Here is a 23,148-nt window from a genome sequence, read left to right as displayed (position 1 = left end):
CCTGGAAGTCCCGAGGTCAAAATGGGAGATGCCCCCAAGGGTGGTGGAGAATGACCGAGCTAAGATCCTGTGGGACTTCCAGATACAGACGGACAAAATGGTGGTGGCTAACCAACCGGACATAGTGGTGGTAGACAAACAGAAGAAGGCGGCCGTAGTGATCGATGTAGCGGTTCCGAATGACAGCAATATCAGGAAGAAGGAACACGAGAAGCTGGAGAAATACCAAGGGCTCAGAGAAGAGCTCGAGAGGATGTGGAGGGTGAAGGTAACGGTGGTCCCCGTGGTAATCGGAGCACTAGGTGCGGTGACTCCCAAGCTAGGCGAGTGGCTCCAGCAGATCCCGGGAACAACATCGGAAATCTCTGTCCAGAAGAGCGCAGTCCTGGGAACAGCTAAGATACTGCGCAGGACCCTCAAGCTCCCAGGCCTCTGGTAGAGGACCCGAGCTTGAAGGATAAACCGCCCGCAGGGGCGTGCTGGGTGTTTATATATATATATATATATATATATATATATATATATATATATATATATATATATATATATATATATATATATAGAGAGAGAGAGAGAGAGAGAGAGAGAGATTTAAACTAGACTGTTTAAATGGCTTTTAATGAACCATAAAAACAAACAGAATTAAAATTTAATTACTATGGAACTTTTCATATGTACCTAAAAAGGGTCTCACATTGTGACACGGGACATTAAAGCTGATGGTGCTGGTAAACAAGACATTTGAAAGCACTCTTATTTTTGAAGTGAAATTTGCAACCTGCTATACAACAGGCACACTTCAAGACGTATATATAACTTTTCAGGGTCATGACCAGAGATGGACAGTAACGCGTTACAAGTAACAGATTGAAGGATTTCAATCTCTTACAACAGGACTTAGTGCCGCTGAATCTTTAATCTTTGAAAAAATGTTTTATTATTTTTTGCTGTGTTTTACTTGCATCTATTTGAAAGAGTGAGTGTAAACACAATTTTGTTTTCTATTTTATGTGCTGCCATATACAGAAAGTAGGTTTAAATGTTAAACGAATTTCTTCCAGTTAGAGAATTATGCAAATATTTACATTTTTGCTTGAAATTGAAAAACTTAAAATTCAAACTTAAGTAAAGTGTGTATTCTCTTTTATTAATATTATTTTATTATTATATTAATATAGCTAGTTTTGCACAAAAAAAGCTGGCAGAAACATCCTCCAAAGAGCTACTTTTCACTTACTTACCTTGAGTACATTTCAGAGCCTTTTCACTTTAATTCGGTGAAGAAGTTGAATCAGTACTTCGACTTTTTTGCATTTGTCAGGAGAAGGGAAAAAAAATTCTATAAGCAAGAAGCTTACATCATTCACTGCGCTTTTCATAGCTTGTTGTTTGTTCATATTTAATTTTATTTTTTTGCGAGACATGGGTGGCTGTAGCTCAGGTGGCAGAGCAGGTCAGCCACTAATCAGAAGGTCGGTGGTTCGATCCCAGGCTGCCTCCTGGCTGCATGCCAAATATCCTTGGGCAAGATACTAACCCCATGTTTGCCTACTGGTGGTGGTCAGAGGGCCCGGTGGCGCCAGTGTCCGGCAGCCTCGCCTCTGTCAGTGCGCCCCAGGGCAGCTGTGGCTACAATGTAGCTTGCCATCGCCAGTGTGTGAATGTGTGTGTGAATGGGTGAATGACTGAATGTAGTGTGAAGCGCTTTGGGGTCCTTAGGGACTAGAAAAGCGCTATACAAATGCAGGCCATTTACCATTTACCATTGATTTAACTGGCAGTTAACATACCCAACAGAAGTGGGCTGTTCTTTAACTGGCTCATGTCCTTACACCCTCACTTCAGTATATGAAGCCTTAAAACAAAAATTTTGTGATTTATCACTTTGCAATCAGGTTCAAAATCTTTAAACTTTGGAGTGAAATAGTTGGGGTGAAATGTTTGTTACTGGAAACTGATTTTCCAAGGTTTTTCAAATACTTTGGAAAAAAATAAAAGTGAACAGTAGTCCTTGATATTTTGTCTTCCCATCACACAGGTAAATGAGAAGAACAAATAATGGTATTAGCCACTAGCAGTGATTACTTTTTTTTCTCATCTAATCACTGCTGCTGAAGTGTGCACTTTGATGACAATTTATAGCAGAGTTTATGCAATACCATTACAGAAATTTTAGTTTGCAATTATATCATAGTATTATTTTCTGAATTGCATTGATTTATAATTACAATTGACAGAGACCCACAGAGCCCTTGTGGCAGAAGTACAATTATTGTATCTACAAGTGCCTCTAATCACTGGTTTTTGAGAGCAAAGTTACAGATCTGTCACTCGTGCTGCCAACCGCTTCTAACAGCCTTCTATCTATTTCTCCTGAGACTGAGACTTTGCAGTCAGCTGAAAGATCCCTTGAGCATTCCAGAAGAACACAGCTGTTACACCAATTGCAAAAGAGAAAAAAAAATGCCTGAAGCTGCCGAAGTGAGTCACTCTTTGAATTCAGCATCTCATCTCATTTCTTTGTACTATGTTTTGCCCTGCTCTATTTTGGGTTTGGGGTCTGAATTAGGCTCAAGAGGTACCAAAAGGTACAGGAGTTGTAATACATGTTGAATTTTTTTTAATGTATTTATTTATTACATTGCAGGGTTTCCAAACTGCAACCAGGGAGAGTAAGAACTAAAAAAAATGATAGAGAAATATCATATTTGAAATTTCTTCTGGATGTCTCTGAAGTTCCCCAAAAAATCATGAACTTGTTTCTCTTTTACATTTTGGTATGAGGTTAGAAATAACTTCTGTCAACATAAAAGTGAAATGCAAAACTTTCAAGTCATCTATGTGTCACAAACTTTAGTTGAGAAATTGTCAAAGAAAGTCTTAAAAAGTTCAATCTGACAACCAAAATTAAGTTAGACAAATCAAAATGTGCAAGATTCAACATGCAGCACAGTTTTTGCTTATTTAAAATATTGCATGGCACATCATTTTTACTGCATGTGTGATCACAGTGTCACATTTATTATTAATGTAGGACTGAATATCACCAGATGGATGCTTTGAAATCAGGGGTGATTCTAGGATCAGAGCTTTGGGGGTGCTGAGCACACAGAGAGCTGCCCAGCCAGGCAAGATAAGCTTTACTCATCACGATGAGACTTCTTCCCTGTCTCTGTCAGTCCCTGCATTCCTAAATGTCTCCAGTTGTCCCGAGTTCTTTCTGACTGTCTCCTTGGTACATGTAAACCCCTGTTCCTCCCTGTCCTCATTGTCTGTTGTCTTTGTCTCCGTTATCAGTCATCTTAATTTTACCATCTCTGTGCAAGTCTGCAAATTTCTTTATTAAATAATAAGACTCTTAAATTCATCAAGTCTCTCTGTGCCTGGGTCCTCGTCACAAAACATGACATCACTGTTTTGTACATTTTAACACAATTTAATCCCCACATTTGTGAAAGAAAAGCAAAACATTTTTGAAAAGTCTGTAACAAAACCATCAAATCTGATAAAGGTTATTTAAATGCTGCAAAAGAAGAATGGATTGGAATAAAAAAAAAAAATACATTTCCTAACCTTAATTGCTGGGGGAGAATAATGAATGATGCTCATAGTGAGTAAAAAGTAAACTGAGTGCATTTTTTGGAAAGAGATTCACTTTTAATGTGTATGTATAATAAAATACAGATACATAAAAAATATACTCCAAAAACAGAAGAGTCCTTGAAATGTAGAAATGTACAAAATATTAATAAAAGAAATTGTAAAAATGGAGGGGAATTTGCCTATGGTACAATGTATACAATGTATGAAAAAATCTTTACTGCATATACTAATTGTACTAATTTACTAATACTAATTTTGTGTTGCAAGATTTATGAGTTTCATGCTTTCATAGTGGTACTTGGGAGAGCTTGACATTTTCTCAGGTGGTACACACTGTAAAATGTTTGAGAAACACTGATAAGTGTATGTGTGCTTTTGGAAAAGCTGCTGTACAGAATCTTTGAAACAAGCTAGCTTAAAACATTTTTAGAATATAAACAGAGCACTCTGCTTCTCTTTACAGTTCCTCACTCCACCTGTTTGGCATTTTCTGATAGTGTGCAAATGTAGTGCATGTACTGCAGCAGACATACAGACAACTAGATGGTCCAAAAGTTGGCCTACCTATTACTGGCTGAGGTTTAAGTAGAGTTGTGGCTCAACCACATTAAATATATATCATAAATTTTAATCTCCCCAATCAATGATAATGTTATGTTGGAATGTTGTTAAAGGGATTCAAAAAATGTTTCAACCCAGTTTGTTTTGCAGATTCTGTATAGCAGCTTTAATATAGGGAGGACACAACTTCCAGATTGTGTGAGTAAAATTAGTTTTTTTTTCTTTGTCAGTTTAACAGTTTCTGTTTTGCCTGTCACTATTCCCTGTCTGTTTTCTTACATGGTTCTTCCTGACCTTGTACTTTCTCCTCACGTTCCCCTCTTTCCCCCCTCCCTCTTTGGACTCAATCAATTTGGACACAATCATACACAAATAGATTGTATTCAATTAGATGAAAAAATTACATTAATATAAAAAAAAATACTATTAAGATCACTAATGAAAAAGTACTCTTTGTGGGTGCTTTGATTCATTTTGGGGGGCTTCAGCACCCCCAAAAATGGGCTAAACACGCCCCTGTCCATCTACAACTTTATTCATATGCAACACTTAAAACCATTTTATGTCTCTGCATACAGTTTGTGATCTACCACCCTTTTAAACCATTGCCATTTATTTAAAGTTACTTTTCTTATTATTGTTTATTTTGTGACTCTATTTGCTAAAAGTCCTCGGGTCAGTGCAAAATGCCTACATGCACATACTGATAAATCCTAATATACAAAGCAAGCATAAAGCAAGTGCTGATTGACTCCCAGTCTGAGTGAAAAAGATAAAAAAGAATTCCTTTGAGGTACCAATATGGGAATACCCCATATCTTACTGGCAGGTATGGAAAAAAACCCACTTCCTTCCACCAGCTGGTTTTTTTGAACAATTTTCTTTTGGACTCACTATGATGATTAGGGATGGGTACCGGTGTCCGGTGCCATGATGGCACCGGTTCTGACATAAACGGTAGTAACCAGACCGAAAAGCAGCGCACATTTCGGTGCTTTATTTCGGTGCTTTTTTTTTCCTGAGCTGTGATACACTTCTAGCCAATCATTTTACGTTTCCCAGGATAGTAGGCGGGGCCAGGTACGTACGTTCAGTTAGAGCAGAGCTACAGATTAAAAATGTCCAAGGCGAAGCGGTCAAAAGTCTGGCTGTACTTCACAGCAAAAGATGCAAACTCAGCAGCAACAAGTGCTTTAAGGTGATACTGTGATACTGTCAAAGGAGGTAACACCTCAAATCCGATGAAACACCTGGCGACGCATAGCGTTTTTTTTAAAAGCCGAGAAATGCGCCGTATTTGATAGCTTGCTGCGAGACCTCACACCGTGCACGTCGGGTGGGTTGCCAGTTATCGGACCCGGAGCAACATCCCCCAAAAACCCGAAGAATAGAGTCCTGGCCCCTAGCCCTGCCAGTGTAGCAGAAATGATGAGGATGATGATGGCAGCAGAAGCCGTTCTTCTCTGCGTGAGTCGCTTAATGTTGTTCGGGTGTAATTTACGTTGAGTAGGCTAACCACGTTATTACATTAATGCATGTAAGGTGAACTAGCAAACATCATCATAGCTACATGCGGCTGTCCTCTTGTTTGATGGCAGATACTCCCTTCACCCTGGCCAAAAAGGCTAAAATGACCAAAGAAAAAGTGGGAAACAGCTGAACATGAGAGGTTTTTGGACAAAGTTTGTGTTTTTTTTCCATTGTTTAAGCACTGCTTCCAGCCAAGAGTGATACCATATATGCCCCATAGCTGCAGAAAAGGCTAACATTGTTATCTTTTTACAAAAAAAAAAAAAAAAAAACAGCTGAACATGAGAGGTTTTTGGACAAAGTTTGTGTTCTCCATTCTTTAAGCACCGGTTTGAGCACCGTTTAAGCACTGGCACCGTTTCAAAAGTACCGATTTGGCACCGGTATCGGATAAAACCTAAACGATACCCATCCCTAATGATGATACATGTCGGATACAAATGCTGAGAGTAGGTGTATTACATAGAGTAGAATACTGATGGGTGAAAGGTAGATCAGAATAAATACCTTTACAGCTAAATGCATGTACAGCTGCATAAATCTGAGCATTTCCAAAATAATCCTTAAGTCAAGGCTATCCTCCCATCTGTATGATTTCTTTAACATTTTAGATGCACGGTTATATACAGAGGTTAAAATAGGCTCGAAAGGCATTTTGGTGCCTTCAGAAAATGAGCAATTAAATCCGATAGGTAGATTAATATAGAATATTGTTGAGTGCCTGTCAGGTGTGAGGATAAATGGAGTAACATTTGAGTGGGAGGTCATTTCAAATGCAAACTTAAAAAAAAAATCAAATTCAGCCTTCTTTGGGTAGTTTGGCATTGTATCTTGCTAGCCAATTTACAGTTATTGTATTTTCCAGGCAACATAAGAAATAAGTAAATCTGACACGCTTAGAGATGTCAAACAAAAAAAATATTTTCAAAGATAAGGACTGCTCAGAAATCTAAATTTGATATATCAGATATCGCATAATATATCAGATGATACATGGAGCATTACATTTCTATACAAAATTTTGTAAGGCTAAAATAAAGCACCAAGCTGCTCTATTTCAGTGTATTTTGACTCATCACCAGCAGCAAACTGTAGATACAACTGTAGGTCACAGTTGCACAACTACCTTTAGCAGAAAAGTAATTTAGCAGAAACCAGAAAATAGAGGAGTTACTTCAAAAAAACAACCGTCGACTCATCATGCTTTATATTGTAAGGTAGACCTTAGAATAATACATACAGAGAAAAACCCAACAACCATATGACCTCTATGAGCAAGCACCTTGGCGACAGTGGGAAGGAAAAACTCCCTTTTAACAGGAAGAATCCTCTGGCAGAACCAAGCTCAGGGAGGGATGGGCCCTCTACCGGCTGGGGTGAGAGAGACTCACCCATATGATCACTGCTATCTCATCACATATTGATGTTTAGCCTGGAACTCTTGACGGCACATATTGACATGCTAGTCAAAGTCCTTTCTGGGGCTGTGTTTTGATTAAATTCTTTATTTATTTCTTGGGTACAAAAGAGTGTTAAAAGCAAAAGTGTGTGAAAGTTATTACTATTCATATAAGACATGAATTAAAATAAAATTGAGTCTTATTTTTTTTAGTTTTTCTCAGCTTTCTCAGATATATTCCTTTCAGTACATTTCTTCTTCTCATTATCCAGTTTTGATGTTTAATTTGATGATGTACACTAGCCACACATTCTTCTGCATTCTTAGATTAATAATAATAAAATAATAATAATAATAATAATAATAATAATAATAATAATAATAATAATAATAATACATTTTATTTGAAAGTGCCTTTCAGAACACTCAAGGACACTGTACACAGTAGAATAAAAAAAGCAACATAAAAGCAAGTAGATTCACAGGTACAGGGAAACAAAAGATGACCCTTTTATTAAGGATGTTTAAAAAGCTCAGAAAAATCCACAATAAAAGGCAATAGAAAAAAACAGGCAACTCACAAAGAGAAACAGACGATCTGAGAAAGAACACAGGAGAGACAGGGCTTAGATGCCGGGGACTAGGAATAGGGCTGAGGTAGACTACATGATGGAAACGAAAATTTTGTCCTCCAAATTATACCTGTTGCCTGAAAGTCATTAAGACACAATCTTGACACACAAATTTGTGGACGGATACATGTGGGAGAAAATCACCAGACACATCGACAATACTGTTTCTAACTCCTCAGTGGATAAAGCAGAATCTGATGGGTCTATATTGGTCAGATTGTGCTCTTAAGGGCTGGCAAGAAAGACCCACAACTGCAACAGAAAAGAGTCTACGTTGAGACACAAAAGTGTCTCAGTTGTGGGAAAAACAAGCAAACAGAAAAGAAGCAGCCTGACACCCCCCCCCCCCCCCCCCCCACACACACACACACACACACACACAACTCATAGCAGAAAATGAATGAACACAAAACAGAATCTGAAAACTCAGAATGTGGAAATGATCATAGAAACAAAGTAGAAGTCAGCCTGCACTAACTAAAGCACTAGAATAATGTTAAAAACCAAACTAAGAACTGTCAATAACAAATAGATACCCCCTGCCCCCCAATGTGCATGTGTATAAAAAAGTCTCCGTATACATGAGATGTTATACAGAGATGTTCCGATCAATCATCACGATTTCATGTACACGTACATTACATGTATAGTACATGTTCCTAATTCAACCTCTAGGACCTAAAACTGATGTTCTGTAGCTTAGCCCTATCTATGTTTTGGAACATGTTGTAGGTTAGCTTTGATTTTTCGTCAGGAACACCTCAGCCCCATCAAAAAATTGAGACTGACAGTAAAGGGTAATGAACTGGCCTTGAGTAACATAACAGATTAAATAACAGGGTGTTTGCATCAAGTCACTTGAGTACCCTAACACCTACAATCTGGGGAAATCTCTGGAAAACATTGCTGGTAATGATCAAATGAATGAAGTGACAGATTCTGACTAAAAATACTTCTTCACTGGCTAAAGGCAGCATCTTATCAAAATGCCTCAGAACAATAATAGTAAAATAGTAATATAGTAATAGTGGGTTCTCTCCGGGTACTCCGGCTTCCTCCCACTGTCCAAAGACATGCAGCTTGTGGGGATAGGTTAATTGGATAACCCAAATTGCCACTAGGTGTGAATGTGCAAGTGAGTGTGAATGGTTGTCTGTCCCTATGTGTTAGCCCTGCGACAGACTGGCGACCTGTCCAGGGTGTACCCCGCCTCTCGCCCTATGACAGCTGGGATAGGCTCCAGCGCCCCCCGCGACCCTGAAAAGGATAAGCGGAAGCGAATGGATGGATGGATAATATAGTAATATATAATAATATACTATATAATAATAATATAATTTTGGACTACTGTCCTTTTGTTTGTATATAAATTTAGTAGTTCTTGCAATGTCGGATCTTATATCATAGCGTGACAGTGTAACACTTAGTTGACATTTGTTCATCCAATTCCAGCTGCCAGCCATTTTCTTCCAATACACCTACAGTATATGTATACACCTAAATGCACTCTTCATAAAGAAGAAAGAAGAGCTAAGATGGAAAGAGAATGTTTCTTTTCTGCTATTAAGGCACACAGGATAAAAGAACATTTTCCCTCCTTTTCACCCTCCTCAACTCTCCCACTCATTCCATATTATGCTCAGAGCAGGGACGCGGGATGACTCTGAGATTGGCCATGGATTTAAGTGCAGAATACAGATAAGCTGCAGGGAGAACTGGTGCCCAGACTCTTTAGCATACCTAATTGACCTCTAGCTTGAAAAGCAAAAACAAAAAAAAACCCCAACAAACCTTGTGCTGTGACTAACTCTACCATTTGCCCCTTGGGACCTGCATTCGGCCCAAAATTTTCTGACTCAGTGCTCAGCCATTTTTGGTGAGAACTAAACCATCAGTATTGCTGTCTGTATATGTAATATGATATGATTATCACGTCAGAGCAGGAGGGGGCCACCCCCAAACTGTTCCCACAAAGTTGAACGCATGAAATTGTCCAAAATATTTATGGCATCGTAAAGCATTACAGGGAACTGAAACCATTACAGAATAATAAAAAAGGAAATAAAGGGCCCAACTCCTGAAAAAAAATCCCACACCATAAACCTGTTGCCATTACAGCTTAGACTGAGGCCAAGTTATGTCCAATATTCCAGTACAACTGAATAATAATAATAATCATATCACTTGCAAGTTCAGTTTTATTTACATAGTTTACATAGTTCCAGTTTTATTTACTGGTAAGTCATATTCATTTGGCAAGTAGACATCTTGAAACCAAAAGTGTGGGTGACAGGAGCTGTTGTTAACTGGTTGCTCTGTTCTCCACAGCAGCAAGTAACATATTTGTTCATTGTGAATACCACTGTGTACACTGAAAACTCACTCTACATGGGAAGACTGAAATACATACACACAGAGGATAATGAGGGGATAGGGATTAGTGAACCAGGCTGAAACCAACAAGACAGTATGAAACCACAACACAAAAAACTCCTGTGTTTAGTCTCTGTATGATTCCAAATGAACTCTAGAGTAGTTTGTTTAATGGTGTGAATCTGAACCACCTACCAGTGGCATTACAAGTTTGAGTTAAAAAAAAAAACATAGCAATGTGGGAAGATAATATAGATGTGCAAATGTGAAATGACTGTAAATCCTCTTTGTTCCACAATAGCCCAGGACGAAGCACCATCTTCCTGTATTTTCTTTGATGGAAAGAAAGCAGACTGAACATTCTGTTGTGGTTTGTAATACCGCATTTTGGTTCACTTGGAGTTCACTTGGATTGGTCTCTGTGTGAAAACAAACAAAATTGTGGGAGAAATCAACAAGTTTATATTTTCATCAACTGATTCATACCACATTGAAATATAGGTGTAAAAAACTGATATAAACGGGGAACTGAAACCAGTACAGAATAATGAAACAGAAAGATTAATGAAAGATTGTCAAAAATACAAAGCTAACAAAAACTCAAAATAGTCCCACAACTTACACAGGTATCATAAAATTGAAGGTGCATCACCTTCTTTTAAGGCCTTTATGCAGTACTTGCTTTCAACTTCCTAAGTGAATCCAACAAAGAGAATCTGCTTTTGGCCAACATGTATATTTTGCGTACATAAGCACTATAATACAGCTCTGGTCACAAATTAGATGTTTTAGAATACGGACTATTCCCTTTGCCACTGTGTTTGTGTGTGTGCATCTGTATTGTGGAAGATGTTAATACTGTCAGGTCATACTCTTTACTCCAAAGGTGGACCCTGTCAAAACAGATTCCATTATAATCAACTTGTGCAATAATTGTACAACCCTTAATATTACATGCTCTTTAGAGAAAACTGCAGTTAATATGATAAGAAGGGCACCTCAGTGTCAAACATTAATTTTGTGCAATATGCTGGGATATTTATAATGAGAACTATTTGTATTTATTGGAGCTCTTTTGTTATATTTTGTAACTTTGTAATATATGGTATTATTTAATTTAGTTTAGTTATTTTTCACTGTCTTGGAGCAACTGTGACATCATTTCCTCTGGGATTAATTAAGCATTCTGATTCTGAAGCTGATTGTGAAGATAAAAGATGACTTTGCACAGAGCAGACATGCAGAAAATAATAATGGCAATGATCAAATAGCTCTAAACATATTTCTCCCAAATCAAGATAAAGTAATGGATATATGTATATTCAGTTTTGCTGTAACTTCATTCAGTGGTAAACTGAGTGAGTCAGTCAGTCTTTTTAAGAAACACTGCAAAGCTGGGAAAATTCTTGCTGTCAGTACAACTTACCTTGTCCTGTCCTTCACTTTAATGTCCTCTTGGGGGATAATCTCAAGCCCTGATTGCCACAGTGTTCAGTGCTGGTTGCAAACACATTTGTGCTGCTGCTAAAAAGTGAAGCAAATGTCTTAAACCAGCATTAGTTAAAAAAAGAAAAAAACAACAACCTGTGGTTTCTAATGGACTTCTGGCCATATAGAAGTCTATGTCAAAACAGTCCTTGAACTTATTTCATATGAAATAAAACATTGAATAGGAATAAATTGAACAGGTCACAGGATATGTCCTTCAATGAACATATTAAACAAATATGTAGGACTGCTTTCTTCTATTTGCACAATATCTCCAAAACTAGAAACATCCTGTCTCAGAGTGACACTGAAAAATGAGTTCATGAGTTTATTGCTGGACTACTATTCATTATTATCAGGATGTCCTAAGAACTCCCTTAAAAAGCCTTCAAAATGCTGCAGCAAGAGTACTGACTGGGACTAGAAAGAGAAAGCATATTTCTCCTATATTGCTTCCCTTCATTGGCTCCCTGTTGAATCCAGAATCAAATTTAAAATCCTGCTCCTCACATACAAGTTCTTGAGTAATTTAGGCACTGTCTTTTCTCAATGACTATGTGGTACCATATCATCCCATTAGAGCACCTCGCTCTCACACTGCAGGCTTACTTGTTGTTCCTAGAGTATTTAAAAGTAGAACGGGAGGCAGAGCCTTCAGTTTTCAGGCCCCTCTTCTGTGGAACCAGCTTCTAGTTTGGATTCAAGATATAGACACCCTCTCTAATTTTAAGATTAGGCTTAAACCTCTCTTTTTGATAAAGCATAGGGTTGGTTCAGGTGACCATGAATCGTCCCTTAGTAATTGATAATTATAGACCATTTTCTAGTGTTTTTGTTTTTTTTCAGCAAAATATTTGAAAGAAAAAATGTTTAGCTCTTACTGAAATCATTAATGATCAACACTGATTAATGGAGTGTTTCAGTCTTAGTCCTGCCTGATCTCACTGTTGCCTTTGACACTGTTGATCATGAAACTCAGTCATAGAATCAGTTGTTGCTGTTTCTTCAAGATGCTTTTGGTGGGCTTTGAAAGGAGCAGTGTTGTGAATAATTTGAGAAACTGTATTAGAAAAGTACTCCTTTTGGATTATGTATGTAGTGTATGTAGTGACGTAGTCAGTAGAGGCTGGCGGTCAAGCCTGATCCCACATGGTCCCACAACCAGTGAAAGACTGGGTCATTTGGGAATTCAAGCTGTGGACTTTAGAGGAGCTGAGGACCGGGATGTGCTTTACCTGTCATCCATCATATCAAGCAGTCAAGATTTTTCTTGTTTTATCCAGTGTAACACAGTTAACCTAACTAAATGTGCTTCAAGTTGTCTCCAAAAGTTCCCCGAAAGTCTTGTCCTAATGCTGCTAAGGTGATCTTATGGAGCTTCTTGCAGCCTGTGATTTCTTGACATTGTAAACCTATTTAAGTTTATATGTTTTTATCTTTTGTGTTATGCACATTGAATTTAAGTATAATGAAATGTGCTAATACTCTATAAATAAAATTTCCATTGCCTTTCTAATTTCAGATTTTCACAGCTCATACTTTCTGTCCTAAAATGCTTTTTAACAATATGGGACCTTTTAGGCATTCTTAATGTGGATAGCAATGTTGCATTAACTTGTAATTATTAATACTTTCTGTGCCACCAAATGTGAACGTTGTAAAATCTACACCTATGGGTTACAAATGGCAGGCTGATAGCCTTCACTAGTGAATAAGAAAACGTAAACCCCAAGGAACATGGCTGAGGAAGTAAAAAGAAATCACAAAAGGGAACTAACAAAAAAACACCCCAACTACAAATAAAAGCAAGTCATGAAAACACAAAACTCAAAAAAACAAATGAACAAATGATCACCAAGTGAAAACTATAAAGCCAGAACATAAACTATAAAGAAAGCTCATAGTTCTAAAATCAAAAACGAAACATGAACTAACAACTCAAAAAGACTGGGTTAAAGACCTTGAAGAATGACAATAATCCTACGGAGTTACATTTAGTAACATGTATAATACATTAAGACACAATTTGCCAGTCTGTCTTTAAACCGGCGTTTGTATCCTGCAGAAAGTTAATAGGTTTATGAGTCACATATATTTATACAAACACAGAAATGTAGTACAGCTTCATTTGGTTATTATTATAAAGCTGTGTTGCAGTTTTCCTAACTCTGTCTCCGCAATCTTGAGTTTTCTTTCTCATACCTTCTTCTGCTTTTCATTTGTGATAACCTAATGCATTAGTGTGAAGGAACTGCTGCAGGCTGCCTACTGATAACCCTGTCAAGCAACCTGGCACTCCCAATTGTCAGCTCTCCCAGGAGGTCTGCTCATCTGCTAATGGAAACCAACTCCAGAGGTGTGTCAAAACACCCATTATCTTCATACAGAATACACTGGCCCCGAACAGAAACCTTTTAAAATCACAGCTTTAGTGGATTCAGATTGCTACAGGAAAAAAAAAAAAAGAAAAAAAAAAAGAGAAAATTATTATTTTTTTTATGCAACAGAAAATGGAATGAACATGCAACATATTCTTTCTGTAGTGCTGTGTGATAAAATGAAAAAACTACATACAACTACATAAAACTACATAAGAACAGAGTATAAATGAATGTGAAAGTCAATATGTATATCATCACTGCAGAATTAACTAAATGAAAACTATAAAACACATTTAATTAATGAAAAATATTGAAATGTCTTTGTCAGGCCATCACCTTGGCTTTCTCATCACGACTAATTGCTGCATATCTCGGTTCATTTCCATTGAGCCATGTGAATTAAAATACAACCTTGTAATACATCAGTTGATCTACGTAGTTTTCAGGTGTCTTGTGAATCCTGTACACTTCACCCACTCATACTTTTGATCTGCCCACCATGTTCAGGGAAGTTTAATTCACCCTAGAAAATATCCGTGAAAGTAAAATTCATAGCACTAATAATGTTACTAAAGTGTGACAAGAATGAAGTGGTCTTTAATATCTCTTAACACAAACCTGAGTATACATTATCAGGGCTGCTTTCAATTACTTAAGGTACCATTAATAGTGATTAATAAGTGCACGTAAACAAGAGTTTGAGATGTTTAGTATATTCTTTGGTTATTACAGCAAATGATCACTTGAATAAAATAAGATGCTGATCAGCACTTTGAATTTTTACCACTCGTGTTTTGTCTCTTCTGTAACTTATCATGCTTGCTATTCAAGGTGCATCATGTAGTCCCACCAAGCTAAAGTGGACTTCATGTTCTCTGCTGTGCCAGTAAGGCTTAGTGCTTCTTTACTTTCATCTGTCTCTTTTTTACTCACAACTGTTAGAGTCAAAGTGTTAAATGCTGCCGTTATTGTAGTTAAATTTGTAAGTCTTGGTTCAAACTATATGATCAAAGACATTCTCCTGTTTCTATTGCCCTCCCCAGCCTGTTTAACGGTGGGGGAGGCTGTAGTGTTTTATTATAGGCACGTCCTATGTGAAGGTTCTGTTTTCTTGTTTAGTAAACTTCCTGCCTTTATGACCCTTTTGGTGAGCAGGAAGTCACACAAACGCACCCCCAAACACAAACACACACAAACTCACGTGCACATGCATGCACACACATACACACCCAGTGCCTTATCTTTTATAACCGTGGGGGGGTTACAATGGGTGTTTGTGAAACTGTGTTTAACAGAAATAAAAGGTTGCAGGGGAAGCTGGTTCTTCGAAGTGGTCTGTTACCGAGGGCAGAAGGGCTGCTCTGAGATCCTTCCCTTGCTAGCATGTGAAAAACCAGTTGAGCTGTTCGTCTTGCTTCGTTAATGGGAATAAGTCTCTAAACCAGCGGGGCCTGTGGAAGCGCAGACCCAACAGCAACTTTCTCAAATGAGCTTTTGTTCATTTTGATTACTTGATTTGATAACTTGACTCAAAAGTTCTCAATTCCATTGAAGACTTATACCCCTTTTTAAGTCTGGATTTTGGCACTACACTACACCTGTTTAATAACTGTTATTCAATAGGTACACATGATACCAATGCAGCTGGAAGATAAATAATTTAAAAGTTGAATTTTTCCACTAGGGGTGCTTTTAGATACCTACACTGTTAAAAAAAATTCCGTTATAAAACGGAAAAAGTGCTGGTAATTAATTACCAGCACTTTTTCCGTTATTGTACGGGCACTTCCGTAAACCTTAAAACGGATATTTCTGTAGATTTACCCGAGTTTTTCTGTACCATTGACGGACATTTCCGTCAAACCTAAAATGGAAAATTCCGTATTTTCCATAAATTTCGGCGTTATTGCACAGACAATTCCGTAAACCCTATAACAGATATTTCCGTAGATTTACCTGACTTTTTCTTTACCATTTACGGACAGTTCCATCAAACCTAAAATGGAATATTCCGTATTATTTAAGTACTCAATCCATACCATTTACGGACACTTCAGTCATCCTAAAATGTTTAATTCTGTACCATTCTCTATACCGTTTACCATCAATAAAGCACAAATGTAGAATCACAGCAATTATTTATTTCCTTTAACAGCTGCCAGTGCTTTAAAGTGATTTCACTTTTTGTGGTGAATGATTTGCAATATTTACATTACAACCATTAAAACATTCAGAACATCACCTTCACATTCAGATAAATTTTACATACATAAACCAGCTGTTCTCTCAAAGAAGTACAGCCATGTCCTTTAACAGGGAGATGCCAAATCTAGCAACTTTTTAGCATCCACAGGCTGACAGGCATTAATAACAAATTAATTTGTTAAATACAATGACAAAATAAGACAATAAAACTGCCAGCATTGCTGTTGCTGTCTCACCTGTCAGTGCAAAATGAGGAGCCCCCTCCAGGAGGATGCAGAAACCTACACCTCCAACTCCACATATCACACCGACAGGCAGAGCTCTGCAACCAGTGGCTGACCTTTCTACAAAAAACAAATAGAACATTAGAAGTATTACATTATACAACTTTTCTATAAAACATCAGTGCAGCAATAACAACCATGACCTTAGAAGGATGACTGTGCAACATGCCATAAAGAGATTTTTAAAACTCTTAAAACAACTTAAAACTAAAAAAAAATTAAAACTTACACCTCCAACTCCACAATGACAGGAAAAGCTTAACTGGAATGACAAATATCGCCCACCTTCCCTCCCCCTTAACATGGGGGATTTGAAACTGCAGCATGTGTGTTGTGGGCATCTAGTTAAAACATCTGAACTCACCTAATACTGTAAAAATCTGTATTTCTACTCCCAAGCCCCATGTTTTTGGATTCGCCTTTGTGTGTGTGTGTGTGTGTGTGTGTGTGTACATTCAGTCCAAAAAGGTATTTTCTGAGCTCTGAGAACAACTCAAATGGCCCATTCAGATTCCTTCTGCTTGCATTCAAATTCCTTCAGCTGAGAAACCAGCTTGCACACCTGTGGAGGAATGAAGTGCCGTTTCTTCCCCTTCTTCTCTGCCTTGGAGCCTCGCTCAGGATTGACCCCAAAGAAAACTCTGAGGAAAAAAACAAAACAATAGTGATATGCAGACAAAGTTTGCACATGTAGTGTGGCTTGACAGGAGTGGAGCAGTTCAATAAAATCCTACATTTGTTTTCTTCAATATGCCCCTATGTGTGAACCTCTCTATCATTCTAGTTGACCATCTGTCTAGAACCCAATGTTGTTGTGGTGCTGGTGCCAGTGGCTAAGCTTATCTCTTCCTTTGTCTTTTCAAGACACATGCATTCACACTGCGCATATACAGAAATGTTTGCAAGGGTGAGAAGTCTGCTTATCACCAACACATGACAGCATGCATCCTCAATGTGTATGCAGGGATATTATAAATGCACAGAACACAGAAGGGGATAGAAAACACAGTTGACATTGTCCTATCAAAAGGTGTAACAGCACATTTGAACACGGACTGTCCTGGGGGTTATTCAAACATGGAGTGGAGAAACTGTGACATTCAGTGCACGTTACACATCAGTACAAGTATTAACATTTGGGCATGAATCCACTATGTAGTATTTTTTAAATTAATATGTTTAGTCTTTCCTTCGGGGGGGGGGGGGGTCCCTGGAACAACATATTTTGAGTTTGGGGTCTGCAGCCAAATAAATTTCAGTTTGTGTGTCTTTGACATGAAAAGGTTTGACCACCACTGACATAACCTGGTCTCAGGTGCTAATGGTTTTAAAGAGATAGCTCAAACGAATTTTGTGTCAACAATCCATTCTGAGAAAAATATGTTTTTGCTCCATTTCCCAACTAGAATCATGTTATGTTTGTTTTGTTATTGATTGACTTAGGACACTATTTAAAGCAAAAAGCCTGTTACCTGCCCTTTAAAAAGATATGACACATTTATTCCAACAATAGTCTTCAACAGGGAGCTACAAAATCTCTGAACAAATCCATATTCAGGGGGATCATAAGCCAATAACAGCTGATCTAAAAGCTCACAGCATGTGACGACACATTTTGAGCTTGTACATCTCAGACAAACGGGTTTAGTGTAGATTGACAAAAAGCAGGTCAGGTGCAGAAAGGCACGGCAAAGTCACATTTACAAAGTATTTCCAAACAATGAGTGCTTACCTTTGCATGAATTCGAGAGTAAAAGCCATCTCCGGTGGGTATTGGACGTTGCAGACATAAAACATGGAGAAGACGTAGCTCAAGGCCACAATGGGAGAGGTGATGTGGTCATTGACAAGTAACCCATCAACAGCAATCTTGAATTGCTGGTCACCTTAAACACAGATAAAAACCATGTACCATTTACAAAAAAAAAAAAATCCTATATTTTAAGGCAAGCAAAACATTTCTTTAATAAATATGACACAACAACAGCTTATAACAACAGCTAACAACAGCTTGCTGGGATACAAAAAAAGATTTAACTACAAACCTCTGATTAGGATGCATGGGGTCACTGGGAGTTCGACTTCAGGATCTGCAGAGATCTGTTTTGGTGACAGACATGATACATGAATTAATGTTTCCAGTGCACACAAACCTGCTGGCAAATTGACTATCTGCTAGTGTCTTCATCAGACAGAGGTAGCCATTATGCACAAACATTAATGTAAATAGTTTATAGATAGAGAGTTTATAGAGAATATCAGCAGCACAATTAGGGGAATCTATACTTCCTACTGTGGTTGGTTACTTGGTTCACCACTGGATGCAAATAATTATCTTGCACACAGTTTAAAATCTACAACATCTACCTCTTTTTTGTGGAAGAGTTTATAAGAGTCTTCCTTGAAGTATTTTTGAAATGCCACAGATGAGCTGTATTGGACCTTCGCCCATCTTCATCCCTTTGGAGTCAAGGAAGTCATTGATCCCCTTTTCTTTTTTGGAAAGTTCCTGTTCAAGGTTCAAGGTGTTAATTTTGTACAAGTACATAAGACTAACACTCATTTTCGTTTGGAGCTATGGAGAGAATTTTGAAAAAAATAAAAATAAAAATGAATTATTTCATTTTCATTTGCAACCTGTTCTGTTTTGATCTCAAATGTCCTGCTTTTTTGGTTGTCACTTCCTGATTTTTGGTCTCAAATCTATTCCATTTGATTGTTCATCCAAGTTATTCTATTTGATTGGTTGCCAGTTTATCTTTTTTGGTCTCAACTCTCTTTTTGGTTGCAAATCTTTTTCTGATTGATTAATAAAGACAAAATTCTCTCCATATGGAGCAGCACAGCACAATCATAATAATAACAATAACAACACACCTGTGCCAGCTTGTTTTGTACAGAGAAGCCAAGGAGTTTAGATGCATGATCAAACAGGTGAGGAACTTCAAACAGGAACGGCCACTCGTCCTTTACAACGGCAATAGTGGTATCATCATCGTTGAGGATTTCACGCTGAATGGGATATGTTTCAGTCATCAATTTTCGAACAGATGACTCCTAAAGATATGAGGCAGTTAGACAAACAGTCAAACAGTTAGTCAAACTAACCAATTAAAATAATAAAACGGGGTATCAATTTCAATTGACTATGGGCATAGTGATCTACAGACGATCTACAATTTCACAATGTGTCCTAAATTGTACTTGGACCCAGACCTTATCGCATTACTCCTGCTATATACTATTGCTGTGTGAATGGTTGTATGTCTAGATGGTGGACTGTAGGAACCGAATTGCCCTTCGAGGATTAATAAAGCTTTCTGTATCTGTAATGGATGATTGCAGACCCACCTGAAGATCCTGGGTTTGAAAGGCACGTTTCAACTCATCTCGTTTAGACAGCAGGTCTTCTCTACACACGGCCCCCTCAATGATTGGATCCCACGCCACACATCCATACAGATCTGAATTCCTGGGCCTTTTCTTTGTTGAATTTTCACCCCCTGCTTGCCTCTTCAGTGAGCTTTGTGGCCTCTTCATATTTTCAATTCTGTGTTCCAGCTGACGAAAGAGAGTTTCAGAACCATCTTTTGCAAAAGGTTTGTTTCCAAACGGCTCTGTCAGCTTGAAGGAGGCAGGATATTGTCCTACAATCATACTGGCGAGTTCCCTCAGCTTTTGTCTACCAGGTCTTCCTGGGTGTTTATGGAGGTAATCTTCAGCGACGATCCGAACCATCTCTCGTCTGTCTTTCCCCATTATGTACTTTTTTTCACGCAACTCATCCATGACTTTTGAGGGAAATTTGTGCCATGGTACAGAATATGTGTCTTGGGATGGGGAGTCGGCTGTCTCAGGTGGTGTTGAGGGCAGCTGAAACCTCTGTGGTTCAGGTGTTGATGAGGGGCCAGGCCGGGTGAACTGCGGTGGAGTTTGTGAATCTATGGATGACATGACAAACATCTCCATAAATTAAACACATCACAATTGTTGCAAATCAATTAATACATTGGTCCTCAATGTCCAGTTTGGGTCAACCAGGAATACAAATGGACCTAATTATGAAAACCAATTATAGAGTAATTATTGCCATGTACAGCTGATGGCAACTTTTTTTTACATTTTTGGAATAAACCTTTGTAGTTTCAGAAAACTTGCATTAAAACAGAGGGGCAAAAACTCACCTGCTTCCAATGCTTTGACAGCTCTGACGAATCTTTTGCACTGAATGAATGGCAGAGTGTCTTTAATGTCCTCCGGGTCCACAAGGCTCAGGTCATCTACAGAGAGAACTCCTAATTCCTCCAGTTTAGCCATGAGTGTATCCATCTGATCGCTACTGAGCGATGGCATTGCTTTCTTGACATAGTTTTTCACAAGTTCCATGTTGGTGTGTGTTTAAGAGGAATGAGCCACCGAGTACCTCTCTGGTAAGAATAAAGTGGATGATAATCATCAAGTTTGTTCAAATCATGGCAACTGAACAGGTCAGAAGCATTTTCATCAAGTTCATAGAGTCCAAGATCAGGTATCCAGCTGGCAGTTTTCCCTCGAAGCAAAAGTAGGACAGTAGTTTCATTTTTTACAAAAATGCTTGCTATTTGTCCTAACTGCAGTAGTCCTTTTGCGTAGCTCAGCATTCCATTTGCATATGTAGTGCCTTTAACCTGCACACTCTCTGTGACAACTGAGTTACTTGAGTTCAAATCAAATTCTCCAACCACTGTCTTTATGTTCTGGTCATAGAGCTCTGGATAGAACCGTGTTGAGTCTGAGACATGAACCTGGGAACGAAACAAGGTACCACAAGACTGATAAGCCTGAAGCAACTGGTGCCGTTCAGCCAGAGACTTGGTTACATTTATGAAGTTCTTACTTGCCCTAATGCACCTTTTAAAATAAGAATGTAATGCCTTGTGCATAGGGCTCTGCTCGTATATACTATTCCCAAGAGATGTTACAGTCTCCCTTGGAACACCATACTGCCCCAGTTCACAGGCTAGTGCATCCACAGTATATTCCTGTTGAATATCACTTATAGTTCTCATTTCATTTGCTATTTCTGTTATTGTGGAGGCTGGAACCAAATATTTTGCCTGTAAACCCAAGTAAAACTGAGCAAGACTCTCTGTGAAGTTGTCTTTCACTTGATCACTGCAGAAATTATCACTTTGTTCTGCATCAATGTTAAAACTTTCAGGTTCTTCAGGTTCTACATGTGATCCTTCACCTTGGAAAGACCGTTCTGTTGGTTCACATATATGAACTGGGGCTATCTTGGTAACATCCCACCCTTTATGGTATCTGGAAATATGCGTTAAAAAGGATGACTTTACATTGAATGTCTTAGAACATCCATCAAAGGGACACGTTACAGTCAAACCCTCATCTATGTGACCACTCAAATGACACTTTAAAGTTTTAAGATCATCATATTCACTGCTGCAAAAATTAAACAAGCACCTTAACTGTACAGACACATTACGGTTCCATGTTTGTGTGCTCCTTCTGTCTACATGAGCTCGTGACATATGCACAGCAAGGCTACTGTATGTGTTAAACTTCCTTCTGCAATCCCTATGGCCACATAAAAAAGATACATTATTATTATTTCTGTGTGTTCGGCAGTGTTTCAAGTAATCAGTCGAAGACCGAGCGTTAAAGCCACAAATGTTACAAGTCAACATTTTTAAGAGATTGAATTTGCCAATTGACGGATAGCCAGAATCAGAACAGAATCAATATGAAAACAATAAATTTATATCAGCACAGTGAAGCACATTCACTTTTCAGGTACCTTCAAATAAGTAATCTGCATTGGGCTGCATGGGCCACTCTCTTTGGGCTGCAATGTTTTCTGCAATGAAATCTGATTCTACTTAACTATCACCCCTTTTAATTATTACCATGTTCAGTTGCATGCTAACGTAACACAGCGAGCTATAACAATACACACATGTGGCTAATTTACACACATACACACACCCACACACACAAGCGCGCGCATCCAACTTATGGGCTAACGTTAACTTTAGTTGGGCAAACCACGCTTCAAAATAACGCAAAACCCACACATTCAAATGTTACCATGAAACACACACGGCTACCAACTGACTATCGAGACCAAATTTCATGTAAGAGGGAGGGAAAAAATGGTTTTTGACGTACTTACGAAGCGCAGGCGGCTGGCTAATGCTAACGCAGCTAGCAGCAAACGTCCACTCACATACACACCACTACCAACTGCCTATCGAGACCAATTTAATGTACGAGGGGGAACAAGGTGGCACTCCATTCTCATTCTCATTCCACACAACCAACCTGTTTCCAACTTTCCTTGTGACTTGCAGAAATTTAGGTAGGCACTGACCGCACTGAAAGTAATGGCGTCGGAATATTCTGGCTGGGGGAGAAAATTCTGCCTTGCGCAACAGCAAACTTTCCGTATTTCGCAAAACGGAGCGAATCCGTAGCAAATCCACGGTAAAGGGACCCCTAAATTTACGGATTTTTTTAACAGTGTAAGGCATGACAAGGAAATGAGAAATTAAGTAGGATGATAGAACAAGATGATGTGTATGCACTGCAGCATGTCTGGGTTTTTGCTTTTGTGTCTGACAGGGTTCCTAGTGAGATGTACAAGGGAAACTGAAATGTTGCTATTCAACATTTTGACTCCAGAAAGAGAACAG

The 23,148-nt window shown here is 38.4% G+C and overlaps 2 protein-coding genes across 6 annotated transcripts in view; one reads left to right on the top strand and one right to left on the bottom strand.

Annotated features, from left to right (window-relative positions):
* ntm (neurotrimin) overlaps nucleotides 1–23,148 on the top strand; it is a 480,597-nt gene that overhangs the window by 72,691 nt on the left and 384,758 nt on the right. The window lies entirely within an intron of this gene.
* LOC147320097 (uncharacterized) lies at nucleotides 15,730–21,206 on the bottom strand. 5 transcript variants are annotated; one of them, XM_086307914.1, is made up of 7 exons: nucleotides 20,641–21,206; nucleotides 19,808–20,397; nucleotides 19,334–19,513; nucleotides 18,502–18,556; nucleotides 18,189–18,342; nucleotides 17,019–17,097; nucleotides 15,730–16,516 (listed from the first exon to the last, which is right to left on the bottom strand). In XM_086307914.1, exons 1-7 carry the CDS (start codon nucleotides 20,840–20,842, stop codon nucleotides 16,475–16,477), a joined length of 1,302 nt encoding a protein of 433 aa, XP_086164040.1. In that variant the 5' UTR covers nucleotides 20,843–21,206; the 3' UTR covers nucleotides 15,730–16,474. The 5 variants fall into 5 exon arrangements, 4 of the variants coding, with proteins under 4 accessions (XP_086164040.1, XP_086164039.1, XP_086164041.1 ...); XM_086307913.1 differs by having other exon boundaries at nucleotides 15,730–17,097; XM_086307915.1 differs by having other exon boundaries at nucleotides 15,730–17,097; nucleotides 19,334–19,468.

Source organism: Aulonocara sp. 'chitande type north' Nkhata Bay, linkage group LG10, assembly GCF_057382095.1.
Source record: "Aulonocara sp. 'chitande type north' Nkhata Bay isolate Kocher_YH1m ecotype deep benthic linkage group LG10, A_spYH_male_GT1.1, whole genome shotgun sequence".
Lineage (NCBI taxonomy): Eukaryota > Metazoa > Chordata > Actinopteri > Cichliformes > Cichlidae > Aulonocara > Aulonocara sp. 'chitande type north' Nkhata Bay.
This window is presented reverse-complemented; position numbering and strand designations above follow the sequence as displayed.

Excerpts from the sequence above, each read along its gene's own strand:
- LOC147320097 (XM_086307913.1), bottom strand. The coding sequence starts at position 20,842 with ATGGAACTTGTGAAAAACTATGTCAAGAAAGCAATGCCATCGCTCAGT. Across the intron at positions 18,343-18,501 it reads CCCATGCATCCTAATCAGAG|GTGACCAGCAATTCAAGATT; the intron begins GTTTGTAGTTAA and ends TCTGTGTTTAAG. Across the intron at positions 17,098-18,188 it reads ACTCTCGAATTCATGCAAAG|AGTTTTCTTTGGGGTCAATC; the intron begins GTAAGCACTCAT and ends TTTTTTCCTCAG.